This window comes from Tiliqua scincoides, chromosome 3, assembly GCF_035046505.1.
Source record: "Tiliqua scincoides isolate rTilSci1 chromosome 3, rTilSci1.hap2, whole genome shotgun sequence".
In the NCBI taxonomy this organism is placed as follows: domain Eukaryota; kingdom Metazoa; phylum Chordata; class Lepidosauria; order Squamata; family Scincidae; genus Tiliqua; species Tiliqua scincoides.
The window spans coordinates 94,184,498-94,202,185 of record NC_089823.1 but is presented as its reverse complement, the minus strand read 5'-3'; the positions used below and the strand labels follow the sequence as shown (position 1 = coordinate 94,202,185).

Here is a 17,688-nt window from a genome sequence, read left to right as displayed (position 1 = left end):
TCCTGTTGACTGACACCTTTTTAAAACAAACAAAAAAGTGCTAATAGTTGAAAAACTCTGTTTTTTGTCAATTGATTAGCAAAAGGTTTTATGAGGAAGGTCTGAAAACTCAGGTTTCATTTTATGAGAAGAGATTAATGTACATGTAAGTGATCAACAGTATAATCCTATGCATTTACTCAGAAGTAAGTTCCACTGTGCTCTATTGGGCATACTCCTAGGTAAGTGTGCATAGGATTGCAGCCTTAATTTTTCCACTTTAATTCTTTTTAAAACAAGTTTTATTTTTCAGAGAACTATTGCATAACACTTTCTGAAACATCCCAGATTACAGTATTTCTCTGTGCACACATGCACACGTACAGTGTACGCATGCACACACACAAACACACCTTCTTTTCCTGCTGGTCCTCTGAGTGGCTTTCAACACCATAAACCATGGCATTCTTTTAAGTTGGTTAGCCAAGTTGGGGCTTGAAAGCACCATTTTGTTGTGGTTCCACTCCTTTTTGGTGGATAGATTCCAGAAGGTGGTGCTGGGGAACATCTGTTCAGCTCCCTGGCCACTAAGGTGTGGGGTGCCACATACTGCACCCCCATGGTATTTAACATCCAAATAAGCTTCTGAGAAAAATCATCTGGGGATTTCAAGTTAGGTACCATCGGTATGCAGATTACACCCAGCACTCTCTCTTTCATAAGAACATAAGAACAGCGCCACTGGATCAGGCCATAGGCCCATCTAGTCCAGCTTCCTGTATCTCACAGCGGCCCACCAAATGCCCCAGGGAGCACACCAGATAACAAGAGACCTCATCCTGGTGCCCTCCCCTGCATCTGGCATTCTGACATAGAGAATCTGATGCTAGATTTCCATCTGATGAAAATCTGATGCATTTCCATCTGATGCTAGAGAAGCTACTGAGGTCCTAGAGCATGGGTGCCCAAACCCCGGCCCTGGGGCCACTTGCGGCCCTCAAGGACTCCCAATGTGGCCCTCAGGGAGTCCTCAGTCTCCAATGAGCCTCTGGCTTTCTAGAAACTTGCTGGAGCCCGCACTGGCCTGATGCAACTGCTCTCAGCATGAGGGCGACTGTTTGACCTCTCACGTGATCTGTAGGATGACGGCTCCCTCCACTGCTTGCTGTTTCATGTCTGTGATGCAGTAGCGGCAGCAAAGGAAAGGCCAGCCTTGCTTTGTGCAAGGCTTTTTATAGGCCTTGAGCTATTGCAAGACCTTCATTCATTCGTATAAGTTCATCTTTAATATATTCATTTATGTAAACTTATGTAAATTTATTCAAATTTTAAATGCAAATTAATTCTTCCCCCCCCCCCCGGCCCCTGTGTCAGACAGATGATGTGGCCCTCCTGCCAAAAACTTTGGACACCCCTGTCCTAGAGTGAGGCTTGGGTGTGGTTGGGAACTGGTTCTGGGCAAATAACTAAATTAGGACAAAACAGGATCTGGAAATTCATGTTGCAGGTACTGGGCTATCACTCTATTTTGAATTGGTTCGCATTCTCTCAGCAGGAGCAGGTTGGCAGATTGCAAAGCCTAAATGTTGGCAAACATATGTATTGGCAACCTTCAGTCTCGAAAGACTATGGTATCGCGCTCTGAAAGTTGGTTCTGGCACAGCGTCTAGTGTGGCTGAAAAGGCCAATCCAGGAGTGACAATCCCTTCCACACCGGGAGCAAGTGCAGTCTGTCCCTGGTCTGTCTCCCTGGCTATGGGCCTTCCTTCTTTGCCTCTTAGCCTCAGACTGTTGGCCAAGTGTCTCTTCAAACTGGGAAAGGCCATGCTGCACAGCCTGCCTCCAAGCGGGCCGCTCAGAGGCCAGGGTTTCCCACTTGTTGAGGTCCATCCCTAAGGCCTTCAGATCCCTCTTGCAGATGTCCTTCTATTGCAGCTGTGGTCTACCTGTAGGGCGCTTTCCTTGCACGAGTTCTCCATAGAGGAGATCCTTTGGGATCCGGCCATCATCCATTCTCACGACATGACCGAGCCAACGCAGGCGTCTCTGTTTCAGAAGTACATACATGCTAGGGATTCCAGCACGTTCCAGGACTGTGTTGTTTGGAACTTTGTCCTGCCAGGTGATGCCGAGAATGCGCCGGAGGCAGCACATGTGGAAAGCATTCAGTTTCCTCTCCTGTCCATGCGGAGAGTGCAGCGGAGAGTCCATGACTCGCTGCAGTACAGAAGTGTACTCAGGACGCAAGCTCTGTAGACCTGGATCTTGGTATGTTCTATCAGCTTCTTGTTGGACCAGACTCTCTTTGTGAGTCTGGAAAACGTGGTAGCTGCTTTACCGATGCGTTTGTTTAGCTCGGTATCGAGAGAAAGAGTGTCGGAGATCGTTGAGCCAAGGTACACAAAGTCATGGACAACCTCCAGTTCATGCGCAGAGATTGTAATGCAGGGAGGTGAGTCTACATCCTGAACCATGACCTGTGTTTTCTTTAGGCTGATCGTCAGTCCAAAATCTTGGCAGGCCTTGCTAAAACGATCCATGAGCTGCTGGAGATCTTTGGCAGAGTGGGTAGTGACAGCTGCATCGTCAGCAAAGAGGAAGTCACGAAGACATTTCAGCTGGACTTTGGACTTTGCTCTCAGTCTGGAGAGGTTGAAGAGCTTTCCATCTGATCTGGTCCGGAGATAGATGCCTTCTGTTGCAGTTCCAAAGACCTGCTTCAGCAGGACAGCGAAGAAAATCCCAAACAAGGTTGGTGCAAGAACACAGCCCTGCTTCACGCCGCTTCAGATGTCAAAGGGGTCTGATGTGGAGCCATCGAAGACAACAGTGCCCTTCATGTCCTTGTGGGAGGATCTGATGATGCTGAGGAGCCTGGGTGTACATCCGATCTTGGGGAGAATCTTGAAGAGGCCGTCCCTGCTGACCAGGTGGAAAGCCTTTGTGAGATCTATGAAGGCTATAAAGAGTGGCTGTCGTTGTTCCCTGCATTTCTCCTGCAGTTGTCTAAGGGAGAATACTATATCAGTGGTGGACCTGCTGGCTCAGAATCTGCACTGTGATTCTGGATAAATGCTCTCTGCAAGTACCTGGAGCCTCTTTAGTGCAACTTGGGCAAACAACTTTTCTACAACGCTAAGGAGAGAGATGCCACGGTAGTTGTTGCAGTCACCCCTGTCACCTTTGTTCTTGTACAGTGTGATGATGTTTGCATCCCTCATGTCTTGAGGTACTTCACCTTCTGTCCAGCAGAGACAGAGGATTTCATGCAGCTCAGTAGCGATGATCTCTTTGCAGCACTTTAGGACTTCAGCAGGGATGCTGTCTTTTCCAGGTGCCTTGCCAAAAGCAAGGGAGTCCAGGGCCATGTGAAGTTCTTCTAGGGTTGGTTCACTGTCAAGCTCCTCCAGCAAAGGCAGGCACTCAATGTTGTTCAGCGCTTCTTCGGTGACTACATTTTCTCTGGAATATAGCTCAGTGCTGCACCCAGCGTTCCATCTGCTGCGCCCGATCCTGGATGACCTCACCTGTGGCAGACTTCAGAGGGGCAATTTTCTTCTGTGTTGGACCTAGGGCCTGCTTGATACCGTCATACATCCCCTTGATGTTGCCTGTGTCAGCTGCTACCTGTATCTGGGAGCAGAGCTGAAGCCAGTAGTCGTTAGCACATCTCCTGGCAGTCTGCTGGACTTTGCTGCGAGCAGCTAGGAGGACCTGCAGGTTGCGCTCACTGGGACAGGCCTTGTGTGCTGCTTGAGCTCTCCTCTTTTCCTCAATGACTGGTGTCAACTCCTCAGAGTGGGCTTCAAACCAGTCTGCCGTCTTGTTGGTCTTCTTGCCAAATATGGACAAGGCGGTGTTGTAAACGGCATTCTTGAAATGTTCCCATCTGTTGGATGTGTTTGCATCGACCGGGCCTGGAAGAGATTCCTCAAGCGCTCGTGCAAATTCCTCCACTTTTCTCTGATCCCGGGTCTTGCTGGTATCAATGCGAGATCTTCCTTCCTTTTTCATGCGATACAGTCGCTTTGTTTGCAGTTTCACTCTGCTGCACACCAGGGAGTGGTCAGTGTCACAGGCAGCACTCTGATAGCTGCATGTGATCTTGGTGCTGGGAAGGCTGGAGCATCTGGTGAGAATCAGGTCAAGCTGGTGCCAGTGCTTTGATCTTGGGTGTCTCCAAGAGACTCTATGTTGGGGCTTTGTGTTGAAGAACGTATTGCTGACACAGAGACCATGATGACAGCAAAACTCTAGCAGGCGTTGGCCATTCTCATTCATCTTCCCAATGCCGAACTGACCTAAGCAAGTGGGCCACGAACTGTTATCAGCACCAACTCTAGCATTGAAATCGCCAAGGATGAACAATGGCTCTTTTACGGGGATCTTCTTGATAGTGGTGGCCAGGTCATCATAGAATTTGTCTTTGGCTTCTGCTGGAGACGACAAAGTCGGTGCATAAGCACTGATGAGAGTGACAGGTCCTGCTGATGACTGGAGCTGCAGGGACAAAATTCTTTCACTTCCCAGTGTAGGTGGGATGATGGACTTCAGCAGGGAATTTCTGACTGCAAAACCAACACCATGTTTCCTGGTTTTGTTTGGTGGTTTTCCCTGCCAGAAAAATGAGAAATTTCTCTCCTTGACAGATCCGGAATCTGGAAGCCTCATCTCTTGAAGGGCGATGATGTCCATCTGCAGTCTGCTCAGCTCCATGTCGATGACAGCTGTTTTGCGTGCGTCGTCTATTTCTTGCAGGTCATCAGAGAAGCCAGGTGTCATTGTCCTAACGTTCCAGGTGCCCAGCTTTAGGGCAGGAGTTTTCTGTTTTCTGTTGCATGGTGCAGAGTTGTCGATCCGCTTGTCAAACATAAAGCACCAAAAGGTGCATTGCGTAGGAAAGTATACATAGGAAGCTCTCCAAGAGACTAGTCTTCAAACATCAAAGACAACTTTCTTTAAGGGAAATACATATTTGTAGGAAAGGAAGGATGTGGAGAATCCTGTAATTAGTCTGCCTGGTTATGAGCCCAATCCTATGCATGTCTACTCAGAAGTAACTCCCATTAGAGTCAGTGGGGCTTACTCCCAGGAAAGTGTGGCTAGGATTGGGCTGTAAGTCTTCTCTTCAGGGGAAGGGAGAGAGAGAGCAGGAAGGAAGGAAGACCTAAGAATTGCACTCTGGGAAATCAAAAAGCATGCATTATTTGATGATAGAAAAGACAGAGAGTACACTTTGTCCTCCTACCATTGGTAACCCTATCTAGTCTTACAGTGTGGCAGTAGTGCCACATTGCTACATACTCCTACATTGGATTCCCAGCAGTTCCTGGTTTGCCATGTGGCAGCTGTGGTCAAAGGACCTTTGCCCAGCTTCAGATGGTGCATCACTTTTGGCCTTAATTGAGTCACTCAGACCTGAACATGGTGATGGTTACATTGAGATTAGATTGTGCTTACCACCTTTGTGGAAGAAGGCAGTGGAAGAGTTTTCCATGTGGGAGCACCTCAGACATGAATTCCCTCCGCTTTGATTTTAAAACATCACCCTAGAGACCTTACAGTGGGGTGGAAGATGTTTCTTTTTTGGGTGGCCATTTGCTATGGCAAGTTTTAATGGGTTACATTCTAGTTAAATGTTGCTGATGTGGATTTATTGTATTTTATGGCTGATTTAACTGATTTCTTAATGTTGTTTTAGATCATGTTTTCTGCGGTTGTTTGCTCCTTTAAATCTTTTACTTTTGTTTGTGTGGCATTGCAAATTTTATTGTTATATGGTGGTATAATGGGTTTTTTATTTGTATTTCATATTTTATTGTATTTGTGTTTCTTATAAGTCACCTTGGTTGCCCTTTACTTGGGAAGGAAAGTGTGATATAAATTGGGTAAATCATACATACGTACATACATACATACATACATACATACATACATATGAGAGGGTGTAATCACTATCTCAACTAGGCATTTGTTGATTCCGTATCAGAAATATAGGTATATTTTAAAAGCAGGACAACTTAGAAATATGAAAGAAACAAACAACATCATGCACACAGATACTTACTTTCTTATTTATTTATTTCAAAACATAGGGACCAGCAAGATTTTCTAGAAGGGATAGGTGCATGAATGGAAGCCGGAAACCTGATTGTGTCAGAGACAGAAGGGCTCCTTTTCTTATTGGTACATTCTGGTCTGTCCCCCACCCCTGTCTTTCCCCCAGCAAGTGAACAATTGAGGGTCTCCAGGGCTCAAACCTATCTGGAAATCACAGCCTTGGTTCTATATATTGTACACAGTCATTTCTTCTCTCTCTTTGTCTGTCTGACTGATTATTATCTTTTTTTAAATTCAAAAATAGTTAACTCAGGTAGTTTCTACACAAAATGGGGCCATGAAAAATAAGGCCATGCTTTTCACATACAAGATTCCTTAAGTATGTAGAAGTACATAGGTTTTGTAAATTAAAAGAAAGAGCCCCTCCAAGCCTGATGTGGACTGAGCATTTCTGGTGCCCCCTTCCCCAAAGTCATGAAATCTTGATAAGTCAGTTAAAAAAAAACCATGGGTTAGGGAGAGAGAGGGAATCGCCCTGTTTGAACCAATGGAGCTTTACAGTTTGCTCAGTGGTCTCCAAGAATGTTGAAGATGTCAGGTTTTTGGAGAGGGCAATGGCAGCAAAATGTGGGAGAAAAGGAGAGGGAATTGGGCTGCTTGAGCCTTTAGCAGTCAGCTTATAGCAGGGGTGGCCAACCTTTCACCTTTAGGACTCCTGAACCTTTAACAATTGTGCAGAAGAGGGAATTTCAGCAGGTGCAGCTTGTTACCTCACAGGAACCCTAAAGTTGAAAGGTTGGCCACCCTGGCTTATAGTATGGACTGACTTCTGCCTAAACCTGGAACAAACTGCCAGTCAATTTGGTATATACCAACTTTATACACAGACCAGGATTCAGATATGGAAGGAGCAGGTGTCCATATTCAGGCACACTGTTGAAGTGATCCAAATTCATAACAGCACAGCACTAAATAGAAGTTAGTCTGGTGGGCAGATGGATCCTTATAGTGCATGTTTACCCATAAGTCAGTGCTCCTAGGTTTGATGAAAATTAGTCCCTAGTTCAGCCTTCAAAAATAAGCTTTGAGATGCTTGCCTGTAACAACCCTTATACAGAGGAAGATCATCACAACCATTAACATTATTGGTGTGAGAAAGTGGGGTTTTGCAGTGAATTAATGAGACTTTTACAGTGCAAGCCTGTGTGCATTATTCAGAAAAAAATCCCATTGTGTTCAATAGAACTTACTGCCATACGAGTATATGATTGCAGTCATCATTATGTAAAATGTTCAAAGGAGATATTCCTCAAAGCTCCATTCGGAAAGTAAGAGAAGTTCCTGCCATCTTCTGCTTGTAGTCAGCATCAAATCTCTCATTTTGTGCCACAGTAAAATGGTTCTTCCAGTCCCCAACAATTCCTAGAGCAGGGAAAACCAGAATTAGAGAGTCAGTTACCATCTGAAAGAGCTCTTCAGTTTTTTCTGCAGAAATTAAAATCTCATCTTCTTATCCCACTAATTTGGAAGTTTGTAGTAACATTATTGACAATAACCTACTTTTAGCCCAGATTGAGAGAGAGAGAGGGAGAGAGAGAGAGAGAGAGAGAGAGAGAGAGAGAGAGAGAGATTTAATGCTGGAAAATGATGACAAAACACTTTTGCACCTTTTCTCATGAATGGGGAGATTGAATGGTCCAGTATCTCTGGTGGTAGAGTGGTGTAGTTTGCCATTGGATTCTCTTTCATTATATCAAATTGTGTGTAATGGATGATCTTATCTAGAACCTCCTTTTCTAGGTCCTTTTCCAAAAACTGCAGCACCTTTTGGATTTCACGCCTTGGATTCTGTGGAAAGAAATTGTACCATACAACTTAGAGTGCAATCCTAAGTGCTAACTGCCTTGCACTGGCCCAGTACTGTTGCAGTACAAGGGACGCTGTACAGTACAAGGGACTTGAACTGGCCCAGTACTGTACAGGGACTTGTTGCAAATGTGCCATAAGGCATGTTTGCACTTCCTCCAGAGTTGGCCAGGCAGCACAAAGATGCACACTGGCCCACAGAAGCTGCTTCCAGCCTCCGCGCTGCCCACAGAAGGCGTTCCAGGATGGGGTGAGGGTGGGTGCCAGGTGGGCCAGTGGGCAGACCAGTTGGGGGTGGTGGAAGGGAGCAGACTCTGGCACTTAGGCTGGATTCCAACCCTCAGACAGGTTGGCCCAACCCAGACCACTTGGATTTGCATCAGTGATTTCACTTATTTCACTCGCACAAATCTGAATAGCCTCATAGGGCTGGCTCTCGCATGACAGGGGAGTTCATTTCCCTTACTCTGTCTTGCGCTGCAGCCAGTCCCAGCCCCAGCTTGGATGCGGGGCAGGCCAGCTGGCCTGCCTGTTCCAGTGCGGGTTAGGATCAGGCTGCCAAGGAACTAAGGAGTTTGTGCGGATGTGGGGCCTGGGATAGGGGGTGTCCTGATGGCACCACAGCAATCATGGTGCTGCGGGAACCAAGGCGCTTTCCCCCTTATTGGGGGGAGGGTCATCCTGGCCTAGGGGAGGGTTTGGGAAACCAGGAGCCCCCTCTGCAGGCCTCCCTGATGTTGAAAATTGCTTCATTGGGGGATTGGAGTACACTTCCAATATTCACGTGGTCCAATTCCCAAACAGAGAGATTTTCAACATTGGGGAGGCCCATGGAGGGAGCTGAGGGCCTCACAGACCCTCCACAAGGCCAGCAGGATCCCCCCCCCCAGGTAAAGGAGAAATCCCCTTGGTTCCTGCGGCGCCATTTTCACTGCGGTGCCATTGGAACACCCATTACTGGGCCACTCCCCTTATGGGGGAATGGCCCAGTTTTGGGTCCCAATGGTGGGTCACAACCCACCACTTTGGGAACCACTAGTCTTGTCTGATACAGCAGGGCAGTGCTTATGTTTTTACACTGTTATTGGGAAGATTGGTAAGTTTCATTAACAAAACATTTCAGGGAAGGATCAACTGGACAATCCCCTTGGCTATAAAAAAAAACTCTAGGCATGTGGACAGACCTTTGCATCAACCAATTATAATTTCCTGAATTTAAGCTAGTGTCATTCCATTGAACTCAATGGAATGTTTGTATTGGTTTAAATTCCAGCAACCTTTGTTTTGGGAACTGGATCCTGAAAAGCCACTTACCTCCTTTATATCTTCATAAAAGAGGTAAAGAATACGGTAATGATCTTTTGCTTCCCACCATCCTTTTACATGGTCATACCAGGAGCCCCAGAGTACTAAAATATAAACATAAATAAAACTGAGCATCAAGAGGAGGTTCATTCTGTTGGCTAAAGGAGCTGAACTTAAAAAAAGCCTTTTATTGCACAGAACTGCATTTCTAAGATATATGCAGGCTTGAAACACCTGGCAGTGGTTCTCACACATTCAGCACTAGGACCCATTTTTTGGAATGAGAATCTGTCAGGACCTACCAGAAGTGACGTCATGACCAGAAGTGACATCATCAAGCAGGAAAATTTTTAACAGTCCTAGACTGCAATCCTACCCACACTTACCTAGGAGTAAGTCCCATTTACTATCATTGTTAAAAGACTATACATAGTAGCTTGTTAAAAGTACAGGTCTGTAACATTTCCTCAAATACAGTCACATACCATGGTAGCTTCAAGACTAATATATTAAAAATAAAATATTGAAATGGGGATCCATCTGAAATTGACTCACGACCCACAGTTTGAGAAACACTGACATGGCAGAACAGAATTAATAACCCAAACTGTTCAGTGCACTGTTGCATGTCAGAAAGGCATTCTAAAAAAATACAGAATGTAACCTTAATTTTCCTATGTGATCTATTCTCAATCCGCTTTTCAGGATTGAAATAAAAACACAAATTCAGGGGACTCAGAGCCAAATCCTGAGTTCTGCCCACCAGTTTACCACGGTGCCCACTGTTGCAAATGTGCAGTCAGGGACATTTGTGGGGCTTAGTGCCAGCCCATCACCAGAGCCCAGCGCCAGTGCCAAGGGAAGGTCAGTGGACAACTGCTTGGTGTCACCCAGACTGCCAGGGCCTGAAGTATTGTTCAATCCCTGATCAAGCGCCACAGGCTTCGGCCTACCATGTGAGAGAAGACTGCCTCATAGTCTCCCCTTACAATGTGCTAGTGAGGCTGTTCAGCCCTAAGAGAAGGTCTGACCAGGGAAAAGAAATGTCTTTCAGTTCTAGGGAAAAAAATAAATTCAACCTTAGCAAGCCAGTGGCAGGTCTTTGGCAGTAGAGATGGCCCATATGTGGGTTCACCAGCTGATGCCACCCCTGGCTCACTGCAGCCACCTCTGTCAGGGCATATGTTCATTCCCCCTTAAAAAGCCCCTTTGCTCCTCACCATGCTCCTTCCTTGCACACTTCTTTAAAAGGACCACATGAGGAAGGAGCAAGGTGAAGGGATAGGGCTCCTACACTTTCCAAGGAAATCCCACACTTTCTGTTTTGGAAAAGAATCGCTTGCAAAAGAATACAGAAGAATGAATGGGGAAGAATGAGGAAGTAGATGATCTACTTCCTGCTTGCTCTGAGTGAGCGGTAGACAGGTCAGTATGGCCCCATCTGTAGTAGGCTGGAAGGAGGTGGCATTACACTTGGAGTAAAGGGACACCCTAAATTTGCTGCTCCCCCTCAGTGCATCATCTACTTCATCTACTTCAAACAGCTGGCCCTGTTTGGCAACCAGGATATTCTTCCATTAATTATGATTTTTCCATGCAAAGAAGTGCTGCCTCAGTAAAACTGTGAAACCCACTTCATTAGAAGGGAATCATGTGCTTCTACAATACCTGGAACAGAGTTTTCTAATTGGGAGCAAAGGTTGATGACTTAATTAAATGTCATTGGTTGAGTTAAAGCTTTAGAAAATATATATTATAGAAAACATGGTACAAGAATTTCCATTCACCTTTTCCAGTTAAGTATTTCTCAAAAAATTCCTCCCATGTTCCTGGCTCAGGCATAATTTGATTCATCCTGTGGAAGTGATAGTAAGATACTAGATTGTCTTTAGCATTTCTTGCCACGTAGATTATCTACAATGAATGCAGAAGTCAGCAAATATTAAAATTACATACCATTTATCAACATCAAGTAGGTCTCTCTATACAGAGCTGCCAAGACATCCTAGCTCCTGAGGCAGTGTGCCAAATGCTGTCCCCCCTTACCTGGTGATATGCCAACCTCTATTCTCACTCCCTGGATCTAACATGAAGAAGGGGGTGGAATGCACCATACAATTGAAGGAAAGGAGAATGGTAGGCTAGAACATGCAAATAGTCCTCTGCTTTGTAGCCCACTACTCTCTTCTCCTCCAAACTTCCTTTTCTGCTCCATCCCCCTTTCTCAATCCAGACAGTGAGAGGAGAAGTGGAAGCACACAGGTGAATGAAGATGGTTGTCCCCTGTCCAGTCTGCTGCTTGAGGTAACTACCTCAATAAACCCCATGAATAGACCAGCCCTGGTTCTATAGTGTGATCTCTTTCATGTGTTCTCCTATAGCACTAAACATGTTCTGTTTAGAAAATCTGGTTTAGATCAAAGGTTTTCTGCTCTTGTGCTGGTTTTACTAGAAGATGATCAAAGAGGTCTTTAAACTTGGCTAAAAGATTCTATTTGAGAAATCTGCCAGTGTCAACTCTGGTTTCAAGTCTACTCCAGATAGAATCAATCCAAGCTTCCTGCCCAACACATTAGGTAAAGATTCCCCCTGGCGTTAAGCCTAGTCCTGTCTAGGGACAGTGCTCATCTCCCTTTCTAAGTTGAAGAGTTTATCTGCAAACAGTTTCCATGGTCATGTGGCCGGCATGACTAGATGCCTAGGCACATGGAACACTGTTACTGCAACCTAATGCATTACCTTACAGTTTTTCTCCCAAAATGATGGCGGCACCAGCTGTACAGGAAGATGAGTTTTTAGTGTTCTTGGTGAGGGCATTGCTTCAGCTTGTTCCACGCCTGTGAAAAACAGTCTGTTGTTATTCAGTAGGGTTCTTTTAACTCCTCCAGTACTATCTTGTGTTACCAACCAGTTTTCCAAAATACGTTCACAATGATTATGTTTACCCTACCTTAAGTGCATGGAACTTTCTCATTTTTCCATTCTCTTTGGGTTTGCCTTCAGGAGCAATTCTCTTCATCTAGGATTTTTCCTGTAACAGCCAAAATCAATCCTAGCTACTAGTTAATTTATGACTAACCTCTTTGCTCCTCTCAAGACAATTTGCTCAGTGATTTCTATTTTATACTTTATTTATAAGTGATTTTATATTTTGACAAAAATAGGCAAAGTAAAAAACTAGATCAAAAGTTTTGGGGAATGAGGAAATGTTTTCTTGCTCTTCACAGTTAGGAGTGACAGAAACTGTGAAAGAAAATAAGCATTGACTCCCTGACCTCCTAACAGCCCTTTTCTGTCTCTTTCTTGCTTTTTTCAGGCAGGAAATATAGTGCTTCTTAAGTCATGCCATAAATCAGTTTTCTTAAGACATGTTTTCATCATATCGGAGTCTCTTTTGAATTTTTTGGCAATATTTTATCAGCAAACTACAGACAACTTGCAGATCTTGTTCCAGGGTTCTTACCGGTAGGCGTATGTTCATGTAAAACCCATTCAATAAAAGGATGTCGCTCAAAAGTAGAAGCACGTTTACATTTCTCAAGGTCTCCATCATTTTGGATCATGTCGACAATTTCCTGTGTCCATGTTGTACCTGGGGGAAAATTTAAATGAGTCTTGTGACACCTGAAAGACTCATTGATGGGCAGCCCAATGCTAACTTGTGCTGGAACAGGCAGGCCGAGTGCCCTGTGCTGTATCTACCTAGCGCAAGGTAGGTGTTGGCTGGAGGGCAACTCAGAGTAAGGGGATATTTTCCCCCTTACCCCATGCAGTGACCCAGCTAGCTCTATGGGGCTACTCAGATCTGTTCTATGGATTTCGCTGGCACAAATCCAGGCAGCCTGAGTAAGGTTGATTTGACCAGGGATAAAGGTTAGCATTTGGTTTGCACTGCCATAGCCAATCCCACCCATATCATGGGCCCAATCTGTCTTCTGGTCTGTCCTCCCCCCACTCAAAAACACCCTTCCTCACCTCTATTATGCCCTCCTGCCACCCTCTTCCACCCCCCATGTCGGCCTGCCTGAGCCTGTACAAACTTACTCCCTCCAAGGCTGGATGAAACCTCAGGGAGCCAGCACACATCCTTGTGCTGGTCCAGCCTGCTCTGAAGGAAGCGTGAATGTGCTTTACAGCATGTTTGTGACACTCCTGGGTTGGCCCAGGGGACCTGCACTGGCTGATCAGGTGCTCAGGATTGAACTCTTAGACTGCAACGTATAAGATGTACCTGAAAGTAAGTCCCATTAAACTCTGAGGGGACATTGCAATTGCAATGCTATTGTGGCATAAGCTTCAGTAGACTAAGGGCCCAATCCTATCCAATTTTCCAGTGCCGGTGCAGCTGTGCCAGTGGGGCACGCACTGCATCCTGTGGTGGGGAGGCAGTCACAGAGGCCTTCTCAAGGTATGGGAACATTTGTTCCCTTACTTCAGGGCTGCATTGCTGCTGCACCAGTGCTGGAAAGTTCAATAGGATTGGGCCCTAAGATATTAAGGGCGCAATCCTAACCAATTTTCCAGCACCAAGGTAAGGGGACAAACACTGTCTTACCTTGAGGAGGCCTCTGTGACTGTCCCCCAGCTGCAGGATGCAGCACACGCCCTTCTGGCACAGCTATGCCAGTGCAGGAAAATTAGTTAGGATTGTGCCCTAAAAGACACTTTGCAAGCTTATCATCATATATTATTACTAAGAATATTTATGTTATCTAAAACTAATGGGTGGTTAGCTAATAGTGTACTATCCTGTCTAAATACAAGCAAATATTCATAAATTATTATTCAAATACCCATAAACTGCAATAGAAATATAAATTAAGGAACTTTCAGGGCATATTTTTAGCCACTAGTGAGGAATGCGTGAAGAGCATAGAACTATGTCCACTTAAAAACCTACGAAGAAAATGAATGAAGACATTTTCTTGTGAAATATAAGAAATATTTGTGGAAAGTCCTATGCATATCTACTCAAGTCAGAAGTAAAATCAATGAGACTTACTTGAAGTAGGTGGATATAGAATTGCAGCCTTATAGCACAAGCTTACAGCCCATTCCTCTCCTCGAACATGCAGCAGCTCATTAACAAAAGTGCATTTGCAGAGTTTTTAAATACAATGGGCACAGGCCATCAAGAAATTCTCCCATGCAAATCCCATTAAAATGAATGTTTCTGTATCCCTTCCCCACTCAGATTTCAATGTGGCTTGAGCAAGAGACCTTGACTGGTTGCCCCCAATAGTGATGGCATTTTAGTAGTCACTGCTAAGGCTTGCCTCATTTTCCTAGTCAGTTAAGGGTATCCTGGGACTTCTTAGGAAGACAGTGAGTTAACACACTTACCAGCCTTTGCATAGGTCGCTATGAGTAAATCATCAGGCTTGGCTTGGAAAGCCCAGGTTTCATTCCACCTGTCACACATTTTCTTTGTAAGAGGAATTCCTTCCACTTCATCAACTTCATATCGTGTCATATTCCAGGTCACCTTCAGGTCTTTCATCTTCTCCATGAACATGATGAACAAATGATTCAGCAGTTGTTTTGATCTCTTTGGAAGAGAAATATGAATTTATCTTTAGAGTTGAGTCTGGAACCAATACATACTGTAGAGTGGCAGCTGGTGCCTTCAAGAAAAGACCCCACACCATGCTATGCCACTCCCACAACTTCCCTCAGCTCCTCCCATCCAACTCTTGCCCTACCTCCTCCACCCTGGCTGTGGCCACTGAAGCACCACCTATCAGCCACAAAAGAAGTTGTGCAGATCCAAGTAGCTCCATAGGGGCAGCTGCCATGCAACATGGGGTAAGGGGAATGAATTCTTCTTATTCCGAGTTGCAACCCAGCTCAGCCTTGCTCTGGATGCAGTACAGATCAACTGATCTGCTTGCTTCAGGTCATGTTAGGATTGGGCTGTAAGTCTTTCACATACCAAGTACTCTTATCTGTTAATTTACTTCCTCCTGCTTGAAGTATTCAAGAAAAATCTGATATTTGTTATCCAAACCAGTTTTATAACATGTTAATCCCTAGGTTAAATAGACTGGAAAATCTGTGAATACACCAGAAAGCTAATGTTACATAAGAAAAACTCTGCTGGATCAGTCTGAAGGTTCATCTAGCCAAGTATCCTGTTTCCAGTAGTGGCCCACTAGGTGCTTCTGGGAATCTCACAAACAGGAGAAAAGGCACACCTCTTTCATGCTATTGCTGTCTTGAAATTGCTTTTCTTCTGAAATTTTGATTTCAAGCACATAATTGGTCAATGTGCAACTCTGTGCAAATTTTCATGAATTGGAAAAGAACTGGTTAGGGGTTAGCGAAACATATGATATGTATGTCGTGAAAGATGCTCTAACTACTATATGGATTGACTTAGAATTTGCAGTAAGTTTTGATGTGACCAAAAAGCGCACATTTTTAGTTTGAGACATCTACTTGGAAATTTGGCAAGGGGCTTCTTGATTAAATGATAGTAGGGCATGAATCATCTTCCCAAACATGGCTTAATTTATTTCTCAATGTACTATTTTAAGCATTTATTGAACTCCACAGAAGCAGAAGTTGAACCTGATAGGGCTTACAGGTAGTTTGCCAAAGAAAAGCAATGGAGGGCAGACAGTACAAAAATGCAATAAATATTGTAATGGAAACAGAAATTGAAGAAGAAAGTAGTGTTCCATTTCAAGACAAAAATTGATGCTGCTGTCTGCTCTGTTCTGCCGAAAAAGCTCTCCTTGCTTGCACGACTAGCTTTTACTTTAATTGGATTTATTGATTTTCAGTGTTTAATTTGATAAGCTGCAATCAGAAATTTATGAATAGACAGAAATCTCTGCACTTTTGGATGCTATATTTAGCATTTTATTCCTTTAAATACATACTGGGACAGGTTACTTTAGAACCCTTCTGCTTATTAATTAAATGAACTCCATTAAAATATTTTTGGGCAGGTTTCCAATTCATGAATTAGCAGGAGACCAGGATCTTGTACTCTTAATGCTCTGCATTTTGTCTAGTCTGTTAAGAATAAGTGAAGGCCCTGGGATTAATCTAAAATGAATGTTTTCAAACCTAATCCTGAGCTTCCTGGCTCCCGGAAGAACAGTGGTGCCAGCACAGGGATGTCAAAATCATTTCATACAGAGGGCCAAAGTTCACATTCCTCGTGCCAGGAAGTGACATCATTAAGCAGAAAGTTGCATGATTAAGCATATGATGGGCAGAAATAAGTACTGTGTTCTCAAGCAGAAACTCATTAGCTGCAAATGACAGAAGAGAAAATGTGCAAATCTTGTTCATATATTTATGATATGAGAGAGCCCAATTAACAAACTGGGAGAGCCTAGTTATAATGGGGGATAGATAAATTGCTTATAGGGGCCACACTCAGCCCCCCCTTATGTTTTACACCCTTGCTCTAGCCTATGGGGGTAGAAGAAAAGTCTTGCTATGATTGGTCTCCTTGTTTTTTCTTCTTTTGCCCAAGTTGGGGCTGGTGACACATGGATTGAACCCCTGCTCAAGAATCTAGAGCTTGCAATTTCAAGACCCACTGTGGTCTCAGATGCTAACACCAGCAACATACCGTACTTCAAAAGTGACTTTACAGAATTACTCAGACCTCTTGAGATTCTTGTACCCAGAACTACAGCAACATTCAGAGTTTGCCAATCATTTATTTGTCTTATATTATAGCCTTCTTCCATGACTTCAGAGACAGGCATGTATCATCTTCACAACAAACCTATGACTAAGAGAGAAACACTTCCTGAAGGTAATTGAGTCAGCATGGATTTAAACCTCAGTCTCCCACAATTAATGAAAATGTCTCCCACACTTAATGAAAGTCCATGTAGTGTAATAGATAGAACTGTGGTCTTGGGCCAAGGGGACATGGATGCACGTCTCTTTTCAGCCTGTGGCAAATTGTTAACTTTTCGTTTAAGTGACTTCACTTGTGATTAGATGGGATACTGCCACATATGTAACCTTGAGCACCTCTGAGAAAGCAAGGAGTAAAATGTGATGAACACTTTAGTCAGCGCTTCTTTCATTTACAACTCCCTAGCAGGCTGAAAAGTTAGATTTCACAAATAACAAAACATTTTTGCAGGCTCTGCCTGTGAAGCAGGTTGGCACTGCTACATAATATATGAAGTTTCAGTAAACAGGGAGGGTCAGGTGATAAAAATCTCATTAGGCTCCTACAGCTTTCCCAAATGCTTTCTCTACAGACCTGAGCACATGAGAGGCTCAGCCATTATACTTTCCTCGGCTGTACATGGCCTCCGTCTTGTTTCTTGTACACTATAAATGAAAGGTCAGGTATACAGCAGGCAAGATAACAGTTTTCCATTAGTAAAATGAAATTTGCTCTTAGCCCGGGAGCAAAAAATTAAAAACTGTTTGTAATAAATGTTCACAGAACAAGGGGTCCTTCATAATGTAACACGTATAAGGCTCTCATCTGAAGGA

General features: G+C 44.3%; 1 protein-coding gene across 2 annotated transcripts; it reads right to left on the bottom strand.

The window, feature by feature from the left end:
* Positions 1–7,348: 7,348 nt before the first annotated feature.
* On the bottom strand, positions 7,349–14,725 carry SULT1C4 (sulfotransferase family 1C member 4). 2 transcript variants are annotated; one of them, XM_066619070.1, is made up of 7 exons: positions 14,554–14,725; positions 12,673–12,802; positions 11,950–12,055; positions 10,998–11,124; positions 9,220–9,314; positions 7,707–7,887; positions 7,349–7,461 (listed from the first exon to the last, which is right to left on the bottom strand). In XM_066619070.1, the coding sequence occupies exons 1-7, from the start codon at positions 14,723–14,725 to the stop codon at positions 7,349–7,351; spliced, it is 924 nt and encodes a 307-aa protein (XP_066475167.1). The 2 variants fall into 2 exon arrangements, with proteins under 2 accessions (XP_066475167.1, XP_066475168.1); XM_066619071.1 differs by having other exon boundaries at positions 11,950–12,047; positions 12,674–12,802.
* Between the last annotated feature and the right edge of the window lie 2,963 nt (positions 14,726–17,688).

Bases quoted from the DNA above. Each gene is read 5' to 3' on its own strand.
- SULT1C4 (XM_066619070.1), bottom strand. From the start codon at position 14,725: ATGTTCATGGAGAAGATGAAAGACCTGAAGGTGACCTGGAATATGACA. The intron at 12,803-14,553 runs GTAAGTGTGTTA...ATTTTCCCCCAG, and splicing joins AGCGACCTATGCAAAGGCTG to GTACAACATGGACACAGGAA. The intron at 7,888-9,219 runs GTAAGTGGCTTT...TTCTTTCCACAG, and splicing joins TTTATGAAGATATAAAGGAG to AATCCAAGGCGTGAAATCCA.